This window comes from Lineus longissimus, chromosome 19 (assembly GCF_910592395.1).
Source record: "Lineus longissimus chromosome 19, tnLinLong1.2, whole genome shotgun sequence".
NCBI classification, from domain to species: domain Eukaryota; kingdom Metazoa; phylum Nemertea; class Pilidiophora; order Heteronemertea; family Lineidae; genus Lineus; species Lineus longissimus.
Window position 1 is genome coordinate 329,518 of NC_088326.1, and position 17,968 is coordinate 347,485.

Consider the following 17,968-nt stretch of genomic DNA (forward strand, 5'->3'; position numbering starts at 1 on the left):
ATCATATCATTATCAATATTTCCGGCATTACCCTATTCGATTTTTGCCGGAGGTATGGTGTGCACTATAAGACCACTCTACGTCCACTAATATGTGGCATCTTTTCGAATTATCCACAGACTGGTACTTTTCATATGTTGATTTTATCCACGAATGCTTGAACGCTGAAATGAACATTAGCCTAAGGTTGATTGCATTCTCAGATCCGCACTGACTTAAAACTGTCGAAACCATTCTCCTACGCAATCTCATGAACTGCAATTCAAGTAACTCTGAACACAAAACAGACAAACTCTTACAGGTAGAATGTGCTCGTGTCACTCTCCCTTTTCACTGGGGGGTCATTTTCAACTTTGTAAATTGGGTATAGGGTGTCGCTTCTCACACTAGGGGTCGTGTTAAATGTTGATAAAACCCCCAGGAACGCTCTTGTTTCATTAACGCCAACAAGGTATAGTTGGAGCTCAAGGTCGAAAAGAAATGGATCCTCGGGGGAAAAAAGAAACATAGTTTTATTCTTAACAGCCAGGTGGCATTTGAGGTTTTGGGTCGCGTTGAGTATCTCGGAATTCTATGCACGACGGAGATTTTTCTGACTGCATGTGACAACGTTGGCATGAGTTTTTCTTCCTTTGAATGATCGATCGGTCGGGTCCTTTTATTCTTTTGATCTTCATTTTCTCCTCATTCTGTACATGATTATACCCAAAATCATTGCATCCGGGGTCATGTCTACTTTACTTCACACAGCCCGATGCAAGCGTTGACGGAAAATCGGAAATGTTTGAGCTGAGATGACGGGAGTTGCGTGAAAAATGTTTCCGATCGACGTCAGACATTAGTGAGGTTTAGCAGGCTACTTTTCTACTCACGTTGTACGTTTTCGCATTACGTTTGTTGTGATGTGAGCATGTGGTAGCATTTTTCTTCTCCGAGTATGTGCCGATTGTTAAAGATATTGGTAGGTAAGCAAAGGCTATTCCAGAGCCCCTGTTGATATAACAACAGCTTACCATTCTAAACAAAGATCCTGCTTTGAAGTTCATCGCCAGCAACGGCGGTACCATGATTACCTCAGCACGCGTACATAGCATTCAAGCATATCGGTTAGCTTTCAGTCGCTAGCTTACATCGCTCATGTCAGCAACTCAATGGATTGTACCTAGCATTTCGGACACGTACTGTTAAGGTTTTAAGGTAGGAATGGCTTCTATTCTCTTCAGCTTTATCTGTTTCAGTAAAAGACAATTCCGCCCTTTTTCTAGCATCAGTTCTCAGTCCTGTCATGAACCATCCACACAATCATGTTTAAGCCACCGTTTCACCGCGCGGAGTCTCAAACGATTCTGATCTCGGACATTCTCGTATATCAGTGGTTCTTCCCAGTTGTCAAGTAATTGTCCAGGCCCCCATCCGTGGTCACATGTATTGATAATGTAAGCTAAATGATGAAGGATGTCACCCGTATTCCTCCGAAATTTTCAAAGCCAAAATTCTTTTGGGACTGATGATGTTTCTTCATTTTGAGCAGAAAAAAAACAAGTGAAAAAAATATTTGGACTTAGAAATTTTTTCATCCTTCAGAGTTGAATTTTTTCATAATTTCAAAACTTCTGAAAAATTTTGAAAGCCGAAATTTTTTTGGGACTGATGATGGTTTTTCTTCATTGAAAATTTTATTCATCTGCAGCATGGCAAATTTGCCGCAATCAATTTCTTAACAGAAATCATGGATTTGTAACCTAGTGGGGCCTCGGAGACTAATATCGAATATATGAACCATCCGAACCCAGCCTCTGGCAGTACGACGTTAGCCAATCGCCTTTTGAAGCAGAAGGTTAAAATAATACCAACTCACAAAGAAAAAATACCATCTCAGTGTGGAATGACGAGTATTTTAGTCAAACCTTGAGCTAACACAACACGCTGGACCCATCTGGAAACGTAGCAACTCAGAATCGATGCTGATAAGCTAAACATCGCCGGCGACTGCTTGCTGTTTGCACTTGTAGCAGCGGTTAGATCAACAAAATGACTACACTGAATCGATGCTGAGAGTTTCAAGGCCGAGAAATATTGAGAGAGGAAGTTCGTTGGTAAACGCTCTGGTTGAACTTTTGTGCCAAAGCGGAGCTCTGTTCCTGTCCTCTCAGCAACACTATGCTCTGCCTTTAGCCCGTAACAACAATATAATTACTACATCTCTTGGGCCTCATAACAATAAAAGTGTATGGGGAATGTGATAGAATGAGCCCCGAAACGACCTTCTGCATTAATAGATGATAAATTGAACATTCATATACTAAGTGGTGCTAAATTCTCCAATAAAACATCGCTTAATGCGCTGAAGATTCGTTGAGAGTGTTGCGGGGTCGATGGAGTGGAGTTCAACAAAAACAACAGACGACAACAACAACATATGGCTGCATCTAAATGCTATCTTGACAACGTAGATGTTATGGCAGTAACTTGCAAAAACTAATGTGTTGCTGAAAGCGTTAACTGCATCAAAATTTATCAAATGTAAACATCATCTCGCCAAACTTCAAAAGCATCTCCTTCGTCCTTGACCTTGCTATTTTGACATCACCATGACACCGTATATATGCATTCCATTGATCATCCTGTCATTATGGCGCATCCTAGTTGGGCTCTTGAGTTGCAAGTGACAGCCACGAGTCATGGAGAGAATGGTTGATAAATCTTAATTGTTCTTCAAAGCTGCGTCGAAATTAACCCGTTTTGTCCATGATACAAATGAGAATAAAACAGTTAGTTTTCCCCTTTGCTACCAGGGGACTAGTCCTGGCTCGAGAGGGACGAGATTTCAGAAGTTCGTATGACGGCGATTTCCATTCAACCCCAGAATCCCCATTATGCAACTGCCAGTGAATTAAAGACCAATACCGTTTTCCCTATCAGCTCCCAACCGGCCTTAAATTGATTATTCGTCAGATTAATTCCCCATCACCTTTGATGAAATGACGGTATCATTCTTCATTTGTCAATCCTATTCATATTTAACCGCAAACCTATCAAGTGCGCCTTCGGGATGCGGTCGCATCTAAATCATTGACTCGATATATGATTCCCTTTTATGTTTGATGGAGTCGTATCACGTGACAGATTAGGATGAAGAGTACAGATGGTATATGATATTGGATTCGAATCAAAAATAAGAAACACTCGTCGATCAGCACCAATAGCCACCACAAGGCTCAGATACATACACAGGCCAATTAACTGTCACTGGCTTTCAATAATTCATACCCACTGCCAGTTATTTTGTATTGTAGCATTGTTCACGAATCATTAATGACGGTTTTGTATTGCCTCAGTAAGCAGAGCGCTGATTGCAGCATGATCAGAACAATGAACCGTAAACCCCTTTGTTTACATTGAGCTGGCCTTCGATGTTGTAATAACACACACAGCAAAAGTATGTTGACTACCTTGGTTGACTACATAACTTATCAGGCTTGATGCAGCCTAAATTTCATGCTTATGATATAGCATATTATCTCAACTCCACATAGACAAATCTAAAGACTACCATTTTGACCCCCAAGCTCCTGTCTACCGCCCTCTTTTGACAGAGCAGGTACCAGCAAACCTGACAGTGTGTCAGAAAGAGAAAAAGAACACAGTTCTCATAACCCATTTCAGCCATCATCGTAAACCATTAGCATTCTATTACCGAACGGAGCAAGGCAAACATGGCATCGTAAAGCAAAAGTATGGTTCCATAGTTTGTGTTTACCAGAACAGTGGCAGTAAATACAACAAATAAGAAAGTCCACCAAGACATCTGAAGAAAAGGCAACTCCGAGTTTACTATTCCATTAACGAGTACACTGCGTCATATTTGATGCAGCGTTCTCGCGACTGGTTTGTGATTGTGTGGAAAGCTGATTGTTGCAGCATTAATGGGAATCCGTGATTGTTACATCAGTGACGTAATCGGCGGTTGAACATAAGCGATTTCTTTTCGAACATTATATTCGCCTGTTACTGACATGTACGCTCTTGGTGAGAATCAGGTTCTTGCTACCGCTGCAATAATGAATCTGCTCCGTGTGATTGTGGGGCTGGAGATCAGACTTCAGCTCAGGTGCTTCCAACCTGCTCCCTGATGAAGGATAGAGAGGAATACTGGCCAAAGGACAACCCAACCTCTGGCTACAAAGCTCATGTACTTCAGACCTGCTCCCTTATGATTAATTTAGAGAGGAATACTGGCCAAAGGACACCACCCTGGCTACAAAGCTCTGGGGCTCAGTGCGGAAACTCTCTAGGACCGCTGACTTCGTTACCGAAAACTGACTGACTGTGTAGAGTGCATCTCAAAAATTCCGAACGCGGAAGAAGAAGAAGACAGACTTTGTGATGGTTTTCAAAGGAAACGTCACTAAACCATTTGATCAATTTGATCAATTTGAACATTGCACACAACTCGGCACCTCGCCACCAGCGCTAATTGCCGGGCTAATTGTAACTCCCAGAGGACAGATTATGAGTTAACAATTCCTTAATTGAGTCATTACCGCAGAGACCAATCAGATGTCATTAGCTTCAATTAGCAGCTTTATTATGATTCATGTGACTTAAGGAAGAGCGTAGTGGGGAACATACACAAGTTGTTCGATTACGAGATAATTACAATTCAATGCTCAGAATACTCTTTTGGGGACATTGAATCAGATACTCCTTCCTCGTGTATACAATAAGTATTGAAATATCGAGAGGCGGAGAATCTTGAGAACAACTGGTGCCATGATGCGATTGGCAAATGTCGGAACAAAATCACCAGATGTTATGTCTTGTTAGGCATGCGGATGACTGCGTTAGGAACACTTTTTCATGCTCACGCCTAACCGGATTCAATATCTGAAATGTTTGGTCCAACATCTGCTGATTGCGGTACATCAAGGTCCTCATCAGAGTATTTGGGGTCCACATGAGTCGACTGCAAGGCCAATGTCAAGGTCATGCAGCCTCTGTAGGGCAACATTAAAACTGGGTATCGGCAGTTTGTTTTTCCATCGTCCATGGCCAGTAGCCTATCCTACAAACAGTAACATGGTAGCAGGGCATAGTTTGATTTTCGGACAATTTCTCGCTATGTCGTGCCATTGCATGCATATACGTGAAATCTAATCTAAGTCTTGTCTCGCGAAAGGTAATCTAGGATAATTGAGATAACTCAACTCCTCAAACATGGTATTACCAGGACATGCAGTTCCGAGATCGCAACTGAGTCCCTTTAAAAACCTCCTACGAGATTGCCGGTTATCAAGTTGGGAAGTATAGACTGGTTGGAGAAAGATGGAATATGGCAAGAAAGCATTCGGTTCATTCCCATGCCGGCAACTCGCTGTTCTACAAAAGTGGGTTTTCGCCAAGCCACTCAAATTTCCAGTGTCCTTGTATCCCTGCGCGGGTTCCAGGCCGCCAGGTGAACACTCTACGGCGCTTAATGTCAAACCAAGCATTCTTGATGTATGCCGCGTATAAGTATTCCCGTTGGTAAACATTGTACATCTCGTAGACACCTCGATCCGTCGATGGTTCGATGCGCCATACCATCATATCGTCCCGTTCTTGGTTTTTTCTCCACGTAAAAACATGGCGGCGATCATCATCGTACGGCGATTGGGTGGCCGCATATAGGAACTCCTTCTGGTGTTCATTGTAGATGAAGAACTTCCGGTCACATTTATAATCGTAAGAGGTGGGAATAACCTTCCAGTAGCACATGCTGTCATAATTACCAGGTCCCCATGTGAATACGCTTCTCCTCTCCGCGTCGAACAGTTTGGCATCAGCCGCGTACAGGTACTCACGGGTGTTAACGTTGAATATTCGGCATATGAATCCCTTTTCGTTGGCCATGTTCTGCAAAAATACGATATTCATATGAAATCAAACATGCTAGTAGTCATCAAACAACATGTGGTTTTGAATGTGGTACATGTATGGTTAGAGGTGTTAATAGAATATTATTCCTCCTCTATTTGATGCCCTTAGGATGGATCAGTTTTGGACTAGGAGAGTAGACCAACTAGTATGTTGTAGAATTCCAAGTGTGTATCACAGCTACGTCTGCCATTAATATACATATATATACACTTGACGGTTTATTTATAAAGCACTCACAATTTTATCTTTTCTGGCAGAAAAAAATCAGAACGACTCGAAGTTGACCGAAAGTAAAAGTATAAGATATGACAAGGACAAAGAGCAATCGAGCTTTGAGCTTTGATATACTGTGCGTCCTTCAATCGACGTGCCTCAGACACAGATTTCCCACAATGCCAAATCATTGATTACCCATGCTAGAGTGGGTGAATAGATTTCTAGTAACAATAGACTCACCCGATCCCTTGTGACAGGTGATATTGAGGGGTGCAAGACGTGTCTAACACCCCTCTATAATGCATTTGTGAATAGATTCAGACGAGTCTATTGCAGCAGTTACTATCACATTCGATATTGGCTGATTGCTCTAAGATTCAAGACCTAGCCTTGTGCGAAAAATACTTACCTCGGCTACTTGTGCAGCAGATATTTCAAAAAGCTTGTTGAAATGAAAACACTTCCTGACGCTTGACTGGTGAATGCGCTGTGTATACGTGGATACGCGGGCCCTACGTTCGCCCTCGTCGAATGTTTTAAGTGATGTGTTGAGTTGATAACTAGATCAGACTGTTATATCTGTAATAATTTATGAACCGCCATCAAATTAAGGTCACTCTCTGCGTTGCGCTTTTAGTAGATTTCTATCTGATTCCTCTTCTTGTTTTAACTTCACCTTTGGCTACACTGCTCCCCCAAAATACCAGCTAGGCCCATAGACTATATACGTTTACCACATAGGCTAGCGGTGTTGCTATCGTGTAGCGGCAGCACCAAACGAACGATTTGTTTCGCAAATAACACCAATCTCGGGACTGAGAGTCAAAACGTGAACAACAATCCAAGTTACCTGAATAGAATCTGCAGAGAAGCCAGTCACAAAATGAGAGGACTGTGCTTCCATTTGCCTCCTAGACCAGAAGAGACCAAATCTACCCAATGGCGAGACTAGCAGATTGCAGAGAAGCCACTGTCTCTCACCATATCACCAAGGGCAGCACTGTCCATAACTAGAGATTCCACAAGACGTTATAATGGAAAGAGCATAATGTAAGAAGATATTCTCAGTCTACCTGTTGGAATAGTGACTTGGCAAACAACCCATCATCTGGCCATGTTCATTCAGTGTACCTACATCCGCACTAAACGCTGGTAACCATGTACGTAATGTACATACTGCACATATGCATTTGGTTCTATCCTTCAACTGAAGAATATACCACTTGTTGTTTTGTGATCTTGAAATCCAGTTTTTAAAGTTCGTATCAATGCTCGCACAGTAACACTCTATCTTTTCATATAGTCCACCTGTACACGCCCGATGTCGTCAAGTAATATAGCCGTTTCTTGATCTGAATCAGTCACGTTGAGTCAATATGGACTTAAATCACAGACGGCTCTCGCCATATCAGCTACGAATCAACAGGTTTATATGACAAATGTCACCGCTTGGACTCATGCAGACATCTTGACCCTCAATGTATTGACATTGCTCAGTGTATAGTACCCCCAGGTATATGGCACGGCTTAACCCGACGGCCATGAGGGAATTCCTTTATGGCCCAGTGGTTGGCGCGTTGGCCCCAGAGTGGAAGTTAAGCAACGTTGCGCGCGGTCAACCTTTGGATCGGTGACCTGCACGTACAATATACTCAGCTTCCCGACAACGCGCAGGCGGAGGCTGCTGGGAGTTCAGTATGCATACAGGAGTGAACGCAATGTCATAGCAAGAAAAGAACTTTTTTTTTTTTTTTTTTTTTTTTTTTTTTTTTTTTTTTTTTTTTTCCATACAAAATTCTTTTTCGAGATTTTATTTTTGGTGAACAGTTGACTGTTTGCTGATATGACGTCAGTTGAATATGAACTTTTAAGTTCTTTTAGAGCATATTTTCAATTTTTTTCTTCTCTCTAGATATTTTAATTTTTGGTGAAAATTGTTTATTGTTATAGCGTCCGTTTCACATGCTTTACACTCACATTTACGTGCATTCACTGTACATATTGCATGAATAAAGCACGAGTTGATGGCCGAAACACATCTACGCAAACGAATTGAAAGTTTTAATTACTCTCGAAATAAAACATGACTCAGATAAAACCTCCAACATCATGTCATACTGGTGCACTGATGAATAAATCAGAATCTGGTTCTCCTCGGCAGGTGCTTGACTTGAAATGTAAATCAAACCACCTTTTTTAATGAATAACTTCATTGATATTCTATATCAAGTGAAAACAAATATTTCGCCTCCTCTTCTAATGGGCGACGAAACCACAACTGAAGGACTCATAGGATCAATCGATTGAGGTATGGCGAAGTGCAGAAAGGAGGACATTTTTTTAAGTCTGGGGGATTTATAAACATCGGGAGATGTTAATATGAAATGCGTTACCATCGGAAAGATGTTAATTTAAAGTTACGCTTCATATTTCTTAATCAGTGTAGGTTTTTCCAGTTTTAATGTACAGGACAGTCAGTTCTGGTGAATATAATGGGAGAAGTTACGGAGTTGCAGTGTGGGTTTATTGTTGTGTCAGCAATGTCTGTGTGAAAGCAGTATCTTGTATGTGATAGGAAGTAAACCTATAGGCATGATGGCTACATAGACATGCGTTAATCCTACCCATACAAACACGAGGCAGAGAATTGTGAAAATGAGCTCAGGTCTAGAGATGCGTGCATTCATCATAACCATACTCATGGTAAAAGAACGCTGTTCATTAGTATAGTGCACGTTTTCCATACCAATATCCACATTTAAGATCAGATTGCAGTGATAATGTGTAGAAGACGTTGGTCAGCATCTGTTGAAATCAACCCAATGAATATACACCAACAATGTGGCAAATATGTCTGCATGATAGCGATAATTATGGTTTTGTTGCTCAGAGTTGAGACACGACAGGTGCTGCCAGTACGAAGCTCTCCTTGACAACTTGTGCTTGCGTCTAGATAGATGAATAGGGAAAGCAAGATGTATTATAATGTCTTGAATTCAGGAATTCCTCGAGAAATCAGCAATGGTTTGCCGGTGTAGTGGTAAAAATTGACCGAACCGTTTCAGAACCTGACCCGAGTTCACGGAATAGTTTTGCCTGGCCTTGCCAACCCAGCCAGGTAGCCATCAGAAGCTAAACTGCAGGTTTCTCCTCGTCAGCTATTTAGCTAACCTCGTTTGCTATATTCAGCACCAGAACGAAAGGAAGGCGTGAACACTCACGGCCGTGTATTATTTTCTGTTTGCAGTGAGGGAGAGGTATCTCCGAGAGCCAATCCACATTCGTAGAAAACACGAGTAGCCGCGGACCCGTGCGTGACAATTGCCCTTTCTCAAGGGAATTTGGAGTACGTCTGTCGGGGCCCGGATCACGAAATTCGATCTAGGCGGAACGGATTTTGAGATTTCACTCGTGTTTACTGCTATTACTTCAACATGATAGGTGAGCTACGTAATTTCCCTTAAATTTTCTTTCCAGTTCCGCCAGCTTGAGGGTTTATGCATTGCCTTGACGTATATTTTGTAGGTAACTGGATTTTCCGATCCCTTGGCTCAGTTGGTTAGAGGACTTGGCTTAAGGGTTTGGCACTTTTGAAAGTCGTTGGATAACTTTGATCTAGAATATCGAAATGCATTTAACCTTTTACCTGTGTACGTTTCAGCAAACTTTATTTGGATTTCGTGTACATTTGTCCGCTGTTGTGAATGTAAAGCATAGTAAAGTTAGGGTGCAGCGAAAATGAATATGTTACGTGAATAATTCAATACTTTGAATGACCTGAAGGTATAAAGGCAACTGGAAGCAGATTATGTAGAAAGATTATATTTGGATGTAACAGAACTGGGTACTTCAGATCTATTAATTGGCTCTTGTTTAATGAAGATATTTTCAAGGTCCCTCTGGGCCACTATGCTAAAAAATCTAACCCTTACAGAATTGTTCAAGTTGAAAAGAAGATATTATATCTTACGATTATCCAACGAAACCAGTTTTTTACTGTCAGGATAATTGGACTTCATGTTGAAATTTCGTACTGAAATTCTAAGATGGCTGCATGCCATGAAATTGAGAAGCTTGATATCAACCTGATACGTTAGTATGTTTGTGAACGGATGGTGTTTCCTGATGGTGTTTCCAGTTGTGTCTTCGCCTTTGTTTGTTGACCAAAGTATGTAATACGCCAATGGGTGAATGTTCCTTGGTGATAACGCATGTCCGCCTTCGCCATTTATCTACATTTTTCAGTATCAAAGATTATACTTTCGGCGCCAAGATAAACGGCCAATGGTAGCTTCGCATATTTGGAATATGTGCAGGGGCACTGGGGGGCGAAACTGATAGTTGGCGAAATCAAATGTTCATACTTACAATCAGAGATTGGTTCTTGCTAATGCAATGAAGATTTGCCATGTATTCGAACTCTTTGAGTCTTTGCAGTCAGAATACTTCTGATTGTCTGTTCGTATACTGGTCGTATCAGCCAACCTGTCAGTTTTCTCTCTTATTTTTCAGGTTTTTCGCAATTCGAATGGACACTCTGACGACAGTCGTCACGTGATAACAAAATGATGAATAGATTCTCTTGAGACGATTGCGCAATGAGTTCCAAGCATGACAGATCAAGTTCGGTCAGTTGTGCCAAATTTGAGCCGCAGACTTGGCGAAAGGACAGATGCAAGCGATGTTTTAGACTTGAACATCAGCACGGTGGAACAGACGACAATTCGGCTGTTCCGAAAGTGGAGAAAGCTAGTTCGAAAGAAGAAGGAGCAGAGGCTCCAAAACCTCAACTAGGCGGTTTCAGCGGTAGGGGGCGCCCGCGGGCGGAGAGTGTTGATTCCGCAACGACCGCCGATTCAAAACTGTTGGTGGATGTTTCTAAATTGCGGACTAGTACCGACGAGAAAGAGGGGAATACAAAACAGTCGACTGGCAGCTCGCCGAATAAGCTACCTGTTGATCTAGATAAATCTAATGCTAATGCTAGGCCTACCTCAACATTGAAGGGTGATAGTGAAACACGAACTGGGGGAGGGGAGAAAACGGAAAACCTTGCCAGGCCTCTACGTAATGATGACATTCCAGTTTCTTCTTCGCCCTGTAAAGAACCTCAGGCAAACACTAGCGCAAAAATAGATACAAGAGGTAGCACGTCTGCAGGAAGCACTGTTGCCAATGCGAAGCAGACGGTACAAGATGGTGCTAGGCAACAGGTCCCTGTGGTAACCAGTCCCTCAAAACCGGAGGGCGAAGGAGGTACCACATCGATGAGTAGATCAACTGGTCCACAAAAATCATCCGGCAAAGATGCTTTGAAATCTGGGAATACGACGATTGATTCAAGTTCTCAAAAGTCTTCAACCGCCGGCGAAAAGCAACTGGATAGGCCTGCTGATAAGACGGGTGGAAAAGTAAAAGCTGTTGGGGCATCGAAACCGGTTGATCCCGGTACGAAATCTACTGCTGATTCTAGTTCAACGTCAGGGAGTGCGAAGGTGGCTGGGAAGTATGTACAGGACGATACTGACGTGGACTTGGATTCTATACAAAAGAACTTGGAGCGGTATAGACAGGAGTTGAATGAGCCCCCTGGCCGGGAGAAGAACCTGGACAGGATTACGAAGGGTTTGGCTCTGCTGAAGCAGGAACGGACTAGTCCCGAGGCGAGTCCTGGCCCCGCCCGGGCTCTCTCCGCTAGCAAGCGCAGTCCCTCTCCAACTGGATTGAAATCCAAACCGATTTCGGTCAAGACAAAGGACCTAAAGCAAGAGGATTCGGACTCAACTAGCCCAGAGTCCCCGGGCAATATAGGTCTCAGTCTAGACAGTACGATCATTATCGAGAGTACGAAGTTTAAGAATGGGAAATTAGGAGAGAAGGGGGCGAAAGTGCCCGCGAATCCGAGAGCCGGAGTCAAGGAAACGGATCTGGACGCGGCGTTGGCAACGCAGCAGGCAAAGGAGAGGCTGCATGCGGAGAGAGAGGCCAAGGGGAAAGGACGCAAGGAAGATATTGATCTGACATACGTCGGCGACTTGGAGGACGATCTGTTTGAGTTGGAGGACAAGTGCGATGCCCTGGAGAAGGAAAACAGGACTTTAAAGCGAGAGCTATCTGAGACGGAGCTGAAACAAGACGATTCGCAAAAACGGCTTGAACATTTGCGCATGCGCTACGAGCAGGTCGAGGAAAAGAAGGCTCTGCTGGAGGAGGAGAATCGTCTGTTGAGTGAGCAGATGTCATCGTCTGGACCGGGGCGATTTTCTCCTGATTCGGATAGGCCCAGAGATACGATTGAGATGGAGGATAAACTCAAGGAGACGGAGTTGGTTTGCGAGATTCTGAAGGAGGAGAATGAGGAGCTTAGGAACGAGATTGAGGAGATGAGGTTGGAAATGGAGGAGATGCATGATCACTTCCGGGATGAGGAGGAGGCCATTGCTTTCCGAGAATTACAAAAAGAACTCGAAATCACCGCGAAAAATTGCCGGATTTTGCAATTTAAATTACGGAAATCTGAACGAAAGAACGAACAGATTGAAAATGAACGACAGGATTACGAGGATAAGGTCAGGAAAATGGAGGCCCAATTTCAGAGTGCAGACGACAAGTTGCATATCCGGGAACTCGAAGAGGAACTGCGAATGGCAAAAGAGGTTTCTGTACGTCTCCATGACGAGTTGGAATTCGTTGAAGACAAGCGCACGAAATTTGAAGACGAGAACGCGCGGCTGAATGAGAGGTTGAAGATGTCGGATAATGAACGGGTAACTCTGGAGAACCAGCTCGAGCGATTGCGCAATGACGTGAGTAGTTTTCCGCCATCTTGGTTTGTTTGTCAACCTCGTTTCAAGTGTTAGCTAACTTCATTTATCAAGACGATTCAACTATTACATCGTTTTGGATCTAATTATTGGCATGTCAACTCACAAAACACTATACTTGCAAAATGTTTTATGGACATTCCCTAAGGATGAGACCAAAGCACTGGAACGAGGTTGTCATTTTCTTCACTTCACTTCCAGATACAGTTAGTAGAATTGTCAATACAAAGTGGCAACCATGGTGTTTAACATTTTACCGATTTCCCTACGCGGCGTTTAGTTTATGATTTATAACTTGGCAAAAGTTGTCAACCTCGGAGGCAAAACTGTACAGTACCAGCAAAGACTTATAAGCACACTCAAATCTCCACCTCCGGCGGAACCGTGCTACGTAATTAGAAACAATGGTTTGTCAGCTACAGGCGCGAGACCGTCACCGAGAAATGACATTTCTTTAGATACATTGGTTTGATGAATAGATTGGGTTCCTATGGCAGCGAAGACGTAGGCGATGTCAGGTTGTGCTTCCAGTTAAAGGGTGAATCACTTTTTTTCACAGTTGTCAATAATGTGTTAACATGTGAACCCATAAGGTCAGTCACTAGTTTACCCTCACATGCTAGTTTGGGTAGACCAATGGATGTGGAACAGTCTCCGATAACAGTTTATTTCGAATTCTCAATTTCTGCATTGAGCGTCCATGATTCGGCTGCGTACAGAAACACGGACAAGCGAGCGAAGCAAGAAGAGTTATATCGCTTCGCTATGAATGAATGGTAACCATCTCATCACAGCTACAGCCTCGAGCTCTATATCTCGGTCTATTTCCACCACGACCACCTTCTTCACTGAATACAAACATAGGTAGAATATAAAAAATAGATAAAACAACCTGATGGACTGAACGCGTCTTCAACTTTTGTAGAGTGGCTTTGTATACCCATAGATCGCATCCTACATTCTATGGTTAATCATTTCAATGCTAAAGCAAATGCAATATGGTAATAAGTTTGTTGAAATATCTTGAATTCGAGGCAGCTTATCCCAAAGCAACGGCCATTGGCCCTTCAGCTGTTATCAGTAAAATTCAGATGAGGACGTTGAGCCTCTCACCGATTTTCTCTCTTGCACATAAAATGATTGTCTAGGTGCTGGTTAGATTACGTTATGGGAGTTGTTGGTCAAGTAGACCTTTTGACTTGGAAAGGGTAAAACTGCCATATCTGTCATAATGGACTTGCAGTCTCATATTCGACATCACGCCAAAGAGGGAGAAATCCCACTGTGCGTATCCCGCGGTGTGTCTCGAAGAAATGATTACTTTTCCCTCGGAATAAATAATGTACTGGTTCTCCTTCACAGCTAAACCAGTGGCTCATTACCAGCTTAGTGCACCTGGTTGCAGTCAACCTTTACTCTACCATACATATTTATAGCCCATGGTCGAGTCTTGGTATGTACATCTGGCCGCAGATAACCTTTACGAAGACTTATAATGTCGGCCATATTGGATTCCATGATATGTGATAAATCTATCCAACGAAGCGTAGAATCACCTTTACTCTGCCTCATAAGGTTACTGCAGCAGCAATCCGACCTTACATGTTTCCACCTGCAAAAACCAAGTCCGGGCAAAACAAGTGAAACATTTTGCAGATCTTGACGATCAGGTTTCTGGTGATTGCTCATCCGGCAGCAGTGTTTATTACTTGACGCCTCTTCTATGCATTGCATATCTCATTTCTTAATCTGCGCTTCAAATCAGTGACTGTTGAGGGTACTTTCTGGCGCTTGCTTCCGGAGGCTACGCTCATACCGATGAAACATTTACACCATACACAGTACACCATGCACTGCGAACGCAGGCAAGTTCATAAATACTTGAAGAAATAAAGGCAAAGCCATGAGGTACAGGTGGCGGTAATAGGCCTACGTTCTAGATAGTTACAACCAGCAGTGTATGACCGGTCTGACTGTTGTTACAACGGATATCAGGAGTACATCAGGTAGAGGTGCAGAAGCACTTGCTCGGCGGTTTACCATTCTAATGCGACCTGAAGAACGGGGCATTAACCCTACCGCTCCAGCATCTAACTACAAAATGGGGAATAAATCCTCTCCAAACATGCCAAACCAGTACCTTGAAGCAGAATCGGCTGAGTTAAGAGTCTCGCTTCCCGCAGCAGAAGGGAGAAAATAGTTCTTCTCCCTGGGTTCAGCCTTTGCTGAAAGAAATGAGAATGCGGCCCAAATGCCCATTGTTTTCTTTCCGTGTATCCACTACTCGCTTGGCATCACAATTCCTAATTAGACACAAAGAGCGACATCACATAAAACGCCTTCCAATGGCACCTTCACTTTCACTGGGGACTGATCTTGTCTCCGTATGATCAAAGTGAGCTTCTTCCTCAGTCACTTATGCACTGTCTCGCCCCAAGGAACCATCCTGATCATGGTCGGAACCCGGAAATTAAGCGAACATTAAAGTGAACCTATCCCCAACAACAGGAGGCAGAGGCTGACAACACAAAATCTCTACATATTCTCTGTTGAAACCAATGATTGATAGAGGAAGGCACGTGATGTTCATTGACCGCTTCACGCCTTCAAAGATGTCGAGTTCAGATAGATTGACCGTTGAAACAAAATGGTGTTCAAGATCAAAATATTTTCCAGCGAGACTCATCCCCAGTCATTAAACGTGCATCCGGGATATTAGATGCAGGTAGCAATAGTTACAAACAGTAGTCTAACTAAGAATATCTTAATGATATTGACTTTGGAAATAAATAAATATTGTGACGGGAGCAGTTGGCGCAGGTAGATACAGTGAATCATGAGAAACTGTATAATATGACTATGTGTGTTCACCATATGTACGGAAAAAGTAATTGAGTAAGTCTGAGGTACAGTCTGGTAAGAATTAAGTGGCCACAGTCATTCGTAATACCAAAATTGTATTGCCAGCAAATGTTTAAAATGGCCGATTATCATAGTTGTTGTCGTTTCAGATGGACCGTCTCCGCGCCGACCTGATCGAGCAAAACGCCGACGCACGGTCAGATATCACCATAACAGGGGGACCAACGATTAGCATCACACAACCGGATGAACTAGGAGACCTACCGGGAGGTCTTCGCCCAAGAGCAGTGAGTAATGGGTTCGATCTCTCTGTGTGACATTCCGGGGCGAGCAGCTGGGGAGTCGATGCGCAACTGGGCGAATGTGACAGTAAAACTACTCCCAGTTCACAGTTCAGTTTTGATCAGGCGCTGGCAGAGAGTACAAAGGTCATGATTTCGCCCAGCTTGTGCGTGACCTCAAAGACAGCAAGAAGAGCGAATGTTAGCTTCAATTCATCCTGTGACGATAGATCTGACCCAGAATATTCCTGACCTCTGACCTCTGACATTTCAGCCATCATTGACGTCGGGCAGCCGGCAGAGCAGTACGGAGCATGACATAGCCCAGCTCATGCGCGATCTCAGCGACAGCAAGGAACGGGAGTTGGATATGAAGGACCAGTTGAGATTCGCCGAAGAAGAAATCAAAGTAAGGCGGCAGTTTTATATCCTTTTGTTTCACCACTGTCCACAATGCTTCTTCAGGACTGATGTTGTTTACGTCTGCTCTCGCAACCTGCTGTGAGAAGACAGTTGGCATTGTCCATACCGCCAGGTCCTACGTGTGTGATAAGTTGCGAGAACATACGTGAACACGTCAGTCTGGAAGAAGCCACTGTGGACGATGGTGAAACTGTTGGCAGTAATGTGAGTCCAGGGAACAGATTGAACGTCACCGTGTTATTTTGTATAAACGCCTGGATGACTGAAAGTATACATCAGTATGAACTTGACGTGTCACTTTGAATTTCTCTTCCAGGTCACCCGAAAAAAGCTACAAGAGCTCGAGGAAGAGAACGAAAGTATCGTCCTACAATTACGAAAGATGTCGTCTGCCAACAGAAAACCAAAACATTCCCCCGCATCGGAAACGGAAACCAGCGACTCTGAAGCGGAAATAGATCCAAAGATCCAAATGGAGCTAGCGGAACAGGAAATGAACGTTTTGCGACGCAAGATGGCGGAGGTCGAAAAGCAGAACGAATCTCTCGGGAAAGAGATGACGATCTTGCAGCAGCGTTTGACTGAGAAGGAACGGGAGGTGTTCGATCTGCTCCAGGGTGAGGGTGGGAATACGTTAGCACGGCGTACAACAGCCCTGAACCAGGAGATTGAACAGCTCAAGTGGAAGTTGATCGAAAAGGATCGTGAGATTGATAGACTTTCTCGGTTGGCGCGGACTACGAAGAATCCACAAGCAAAGTTGAAGAAGAGTCGGTCTTTAGACTCTGACACGGTTGACTTGAAGCGGCAATTGGAGTTGGTGTCCAGGGAGGCGGCGGTGCTTCAGGAAAAGCTCCGCCAGTTGGAGGACGAAAATGAGAAATTGACATCGGATAACAACAAATTGCTGCTGATTGCTAAGAAGCGCGTTCCTCTGATGACGGTGGATGACCCCAGGGTCGAGAACTGCGTCCTGAAAGACAAGATGGAATACCTGCAGATGGAAAACGCGAGATTGAAGGACAATCTGAAGAACGCGCAGGGATCTAGTAACGGAGGTGATTCGGCGGAAGCAGTGCCTTTGGAAGATCGGAAAGCGGAGGAATCCCAGGCCAAAGAGAAGTTGCGTTCTGCGCAGGAAGAGATTGCTCTCCTGCGTAAACGCGTCACGGAGGCGGAGAAAGAGCATAGCACATTTTTGGATAAGATTCGGAAACGACGAGAGAAGGCCAAGAATCTGCATAATCTTGATATGAATGAGCTGAAGGACGAGATCGAGGAGTTGGATGATGAAATTAGTAGGTATACTCACAAACGTAGTACAATGTACAAGGTCTACTTCCAGCAAACCACCAAAAGGTCACTATGTGATGTCCATAGACCTGATCATAAGCCAGTTTTGGGGTATAAACCCAAATACGCCAATTTGGATAACTGTTAGCT

General features: G+C 43.5%; 2 protein-coding genes across 7 annotated transcripts in view; one reads left to right on the forward strand and one right to left on the reverse strand.

Moving 5' to 3' along the window:
* Window positions 1–17,968, forward strand: part of LOC135503344 (major antigen-like) — a 33,056-nt gene that overhangs the window by 419 nt on the left and 14,669 nt on the right. For 4 of the 6 annotated variants that reach the window (XM_064796894.1, XM_064796889.1, XM_064796893.1 and 1 more), the window contains exons 1-6: window positions 1,128–1,197; window positions 9,383–9,576; window positions 10,648–12,941; window positions 15,971–16,108; window positions 16,377–16,511; window positions 16,842–17,823. In XM_064796894.1, coding sequence (XP_064652964.1) covers window positions 10,734–12,941; window positions 15,971–16,108; window positions 16,377–16,511; window positions 16,842–17,823 — 3,463 coding nt within the window. In that variant the 5' untranslated portion in view covers window positions 1,128–1,197; window positions 9,383–9,576; window positions 10,648–10,733. Of the gene's footprint in view, window positions 1–1,127; window positions 1,198–9,333; window positions 9,577–10,647; window positions 12,942–15,970; window positions 16,109–16,376; window positions 16,512–16,841; window positions 17,824–17,968 lie in introns of those variants that run through there. The other 2 variants (XM_064796890.1, XM_064796891.1) reach the window with 2 other exon arrangements.
* LOC135503000 (uncharacterized) lies at window positions 4,480–6,678 on the reverse strand. Its single transcript, XM_064796251.1, has 2 exons — window positions 6,545–6,678; window positions 4,480–5,895 (listed from the first exon to the last, which is right to left on the reverse strand). The coding sequence occupies exon 2, from the start codon at window positions 5,890–5,892 to the stop codon at window positions 5,380–5,382; it is 513 nt and encodes a 170-aa protein (XP_064652321.1). The 5' UTR covers window positions 5,893–5,895; window positions 6,545–6,678; the 3' UTR covers window positions 4,480–5,379.

Excerpts from the sequence above, each read along its gene's own strand:
- LOC135503000 (XM_064796251.1), bottom strand. The coding sequence starts at position 5,892 with ATGGCCAACGAAAAGGGATTCATATGCCGAATATTCAACGTTAACACC.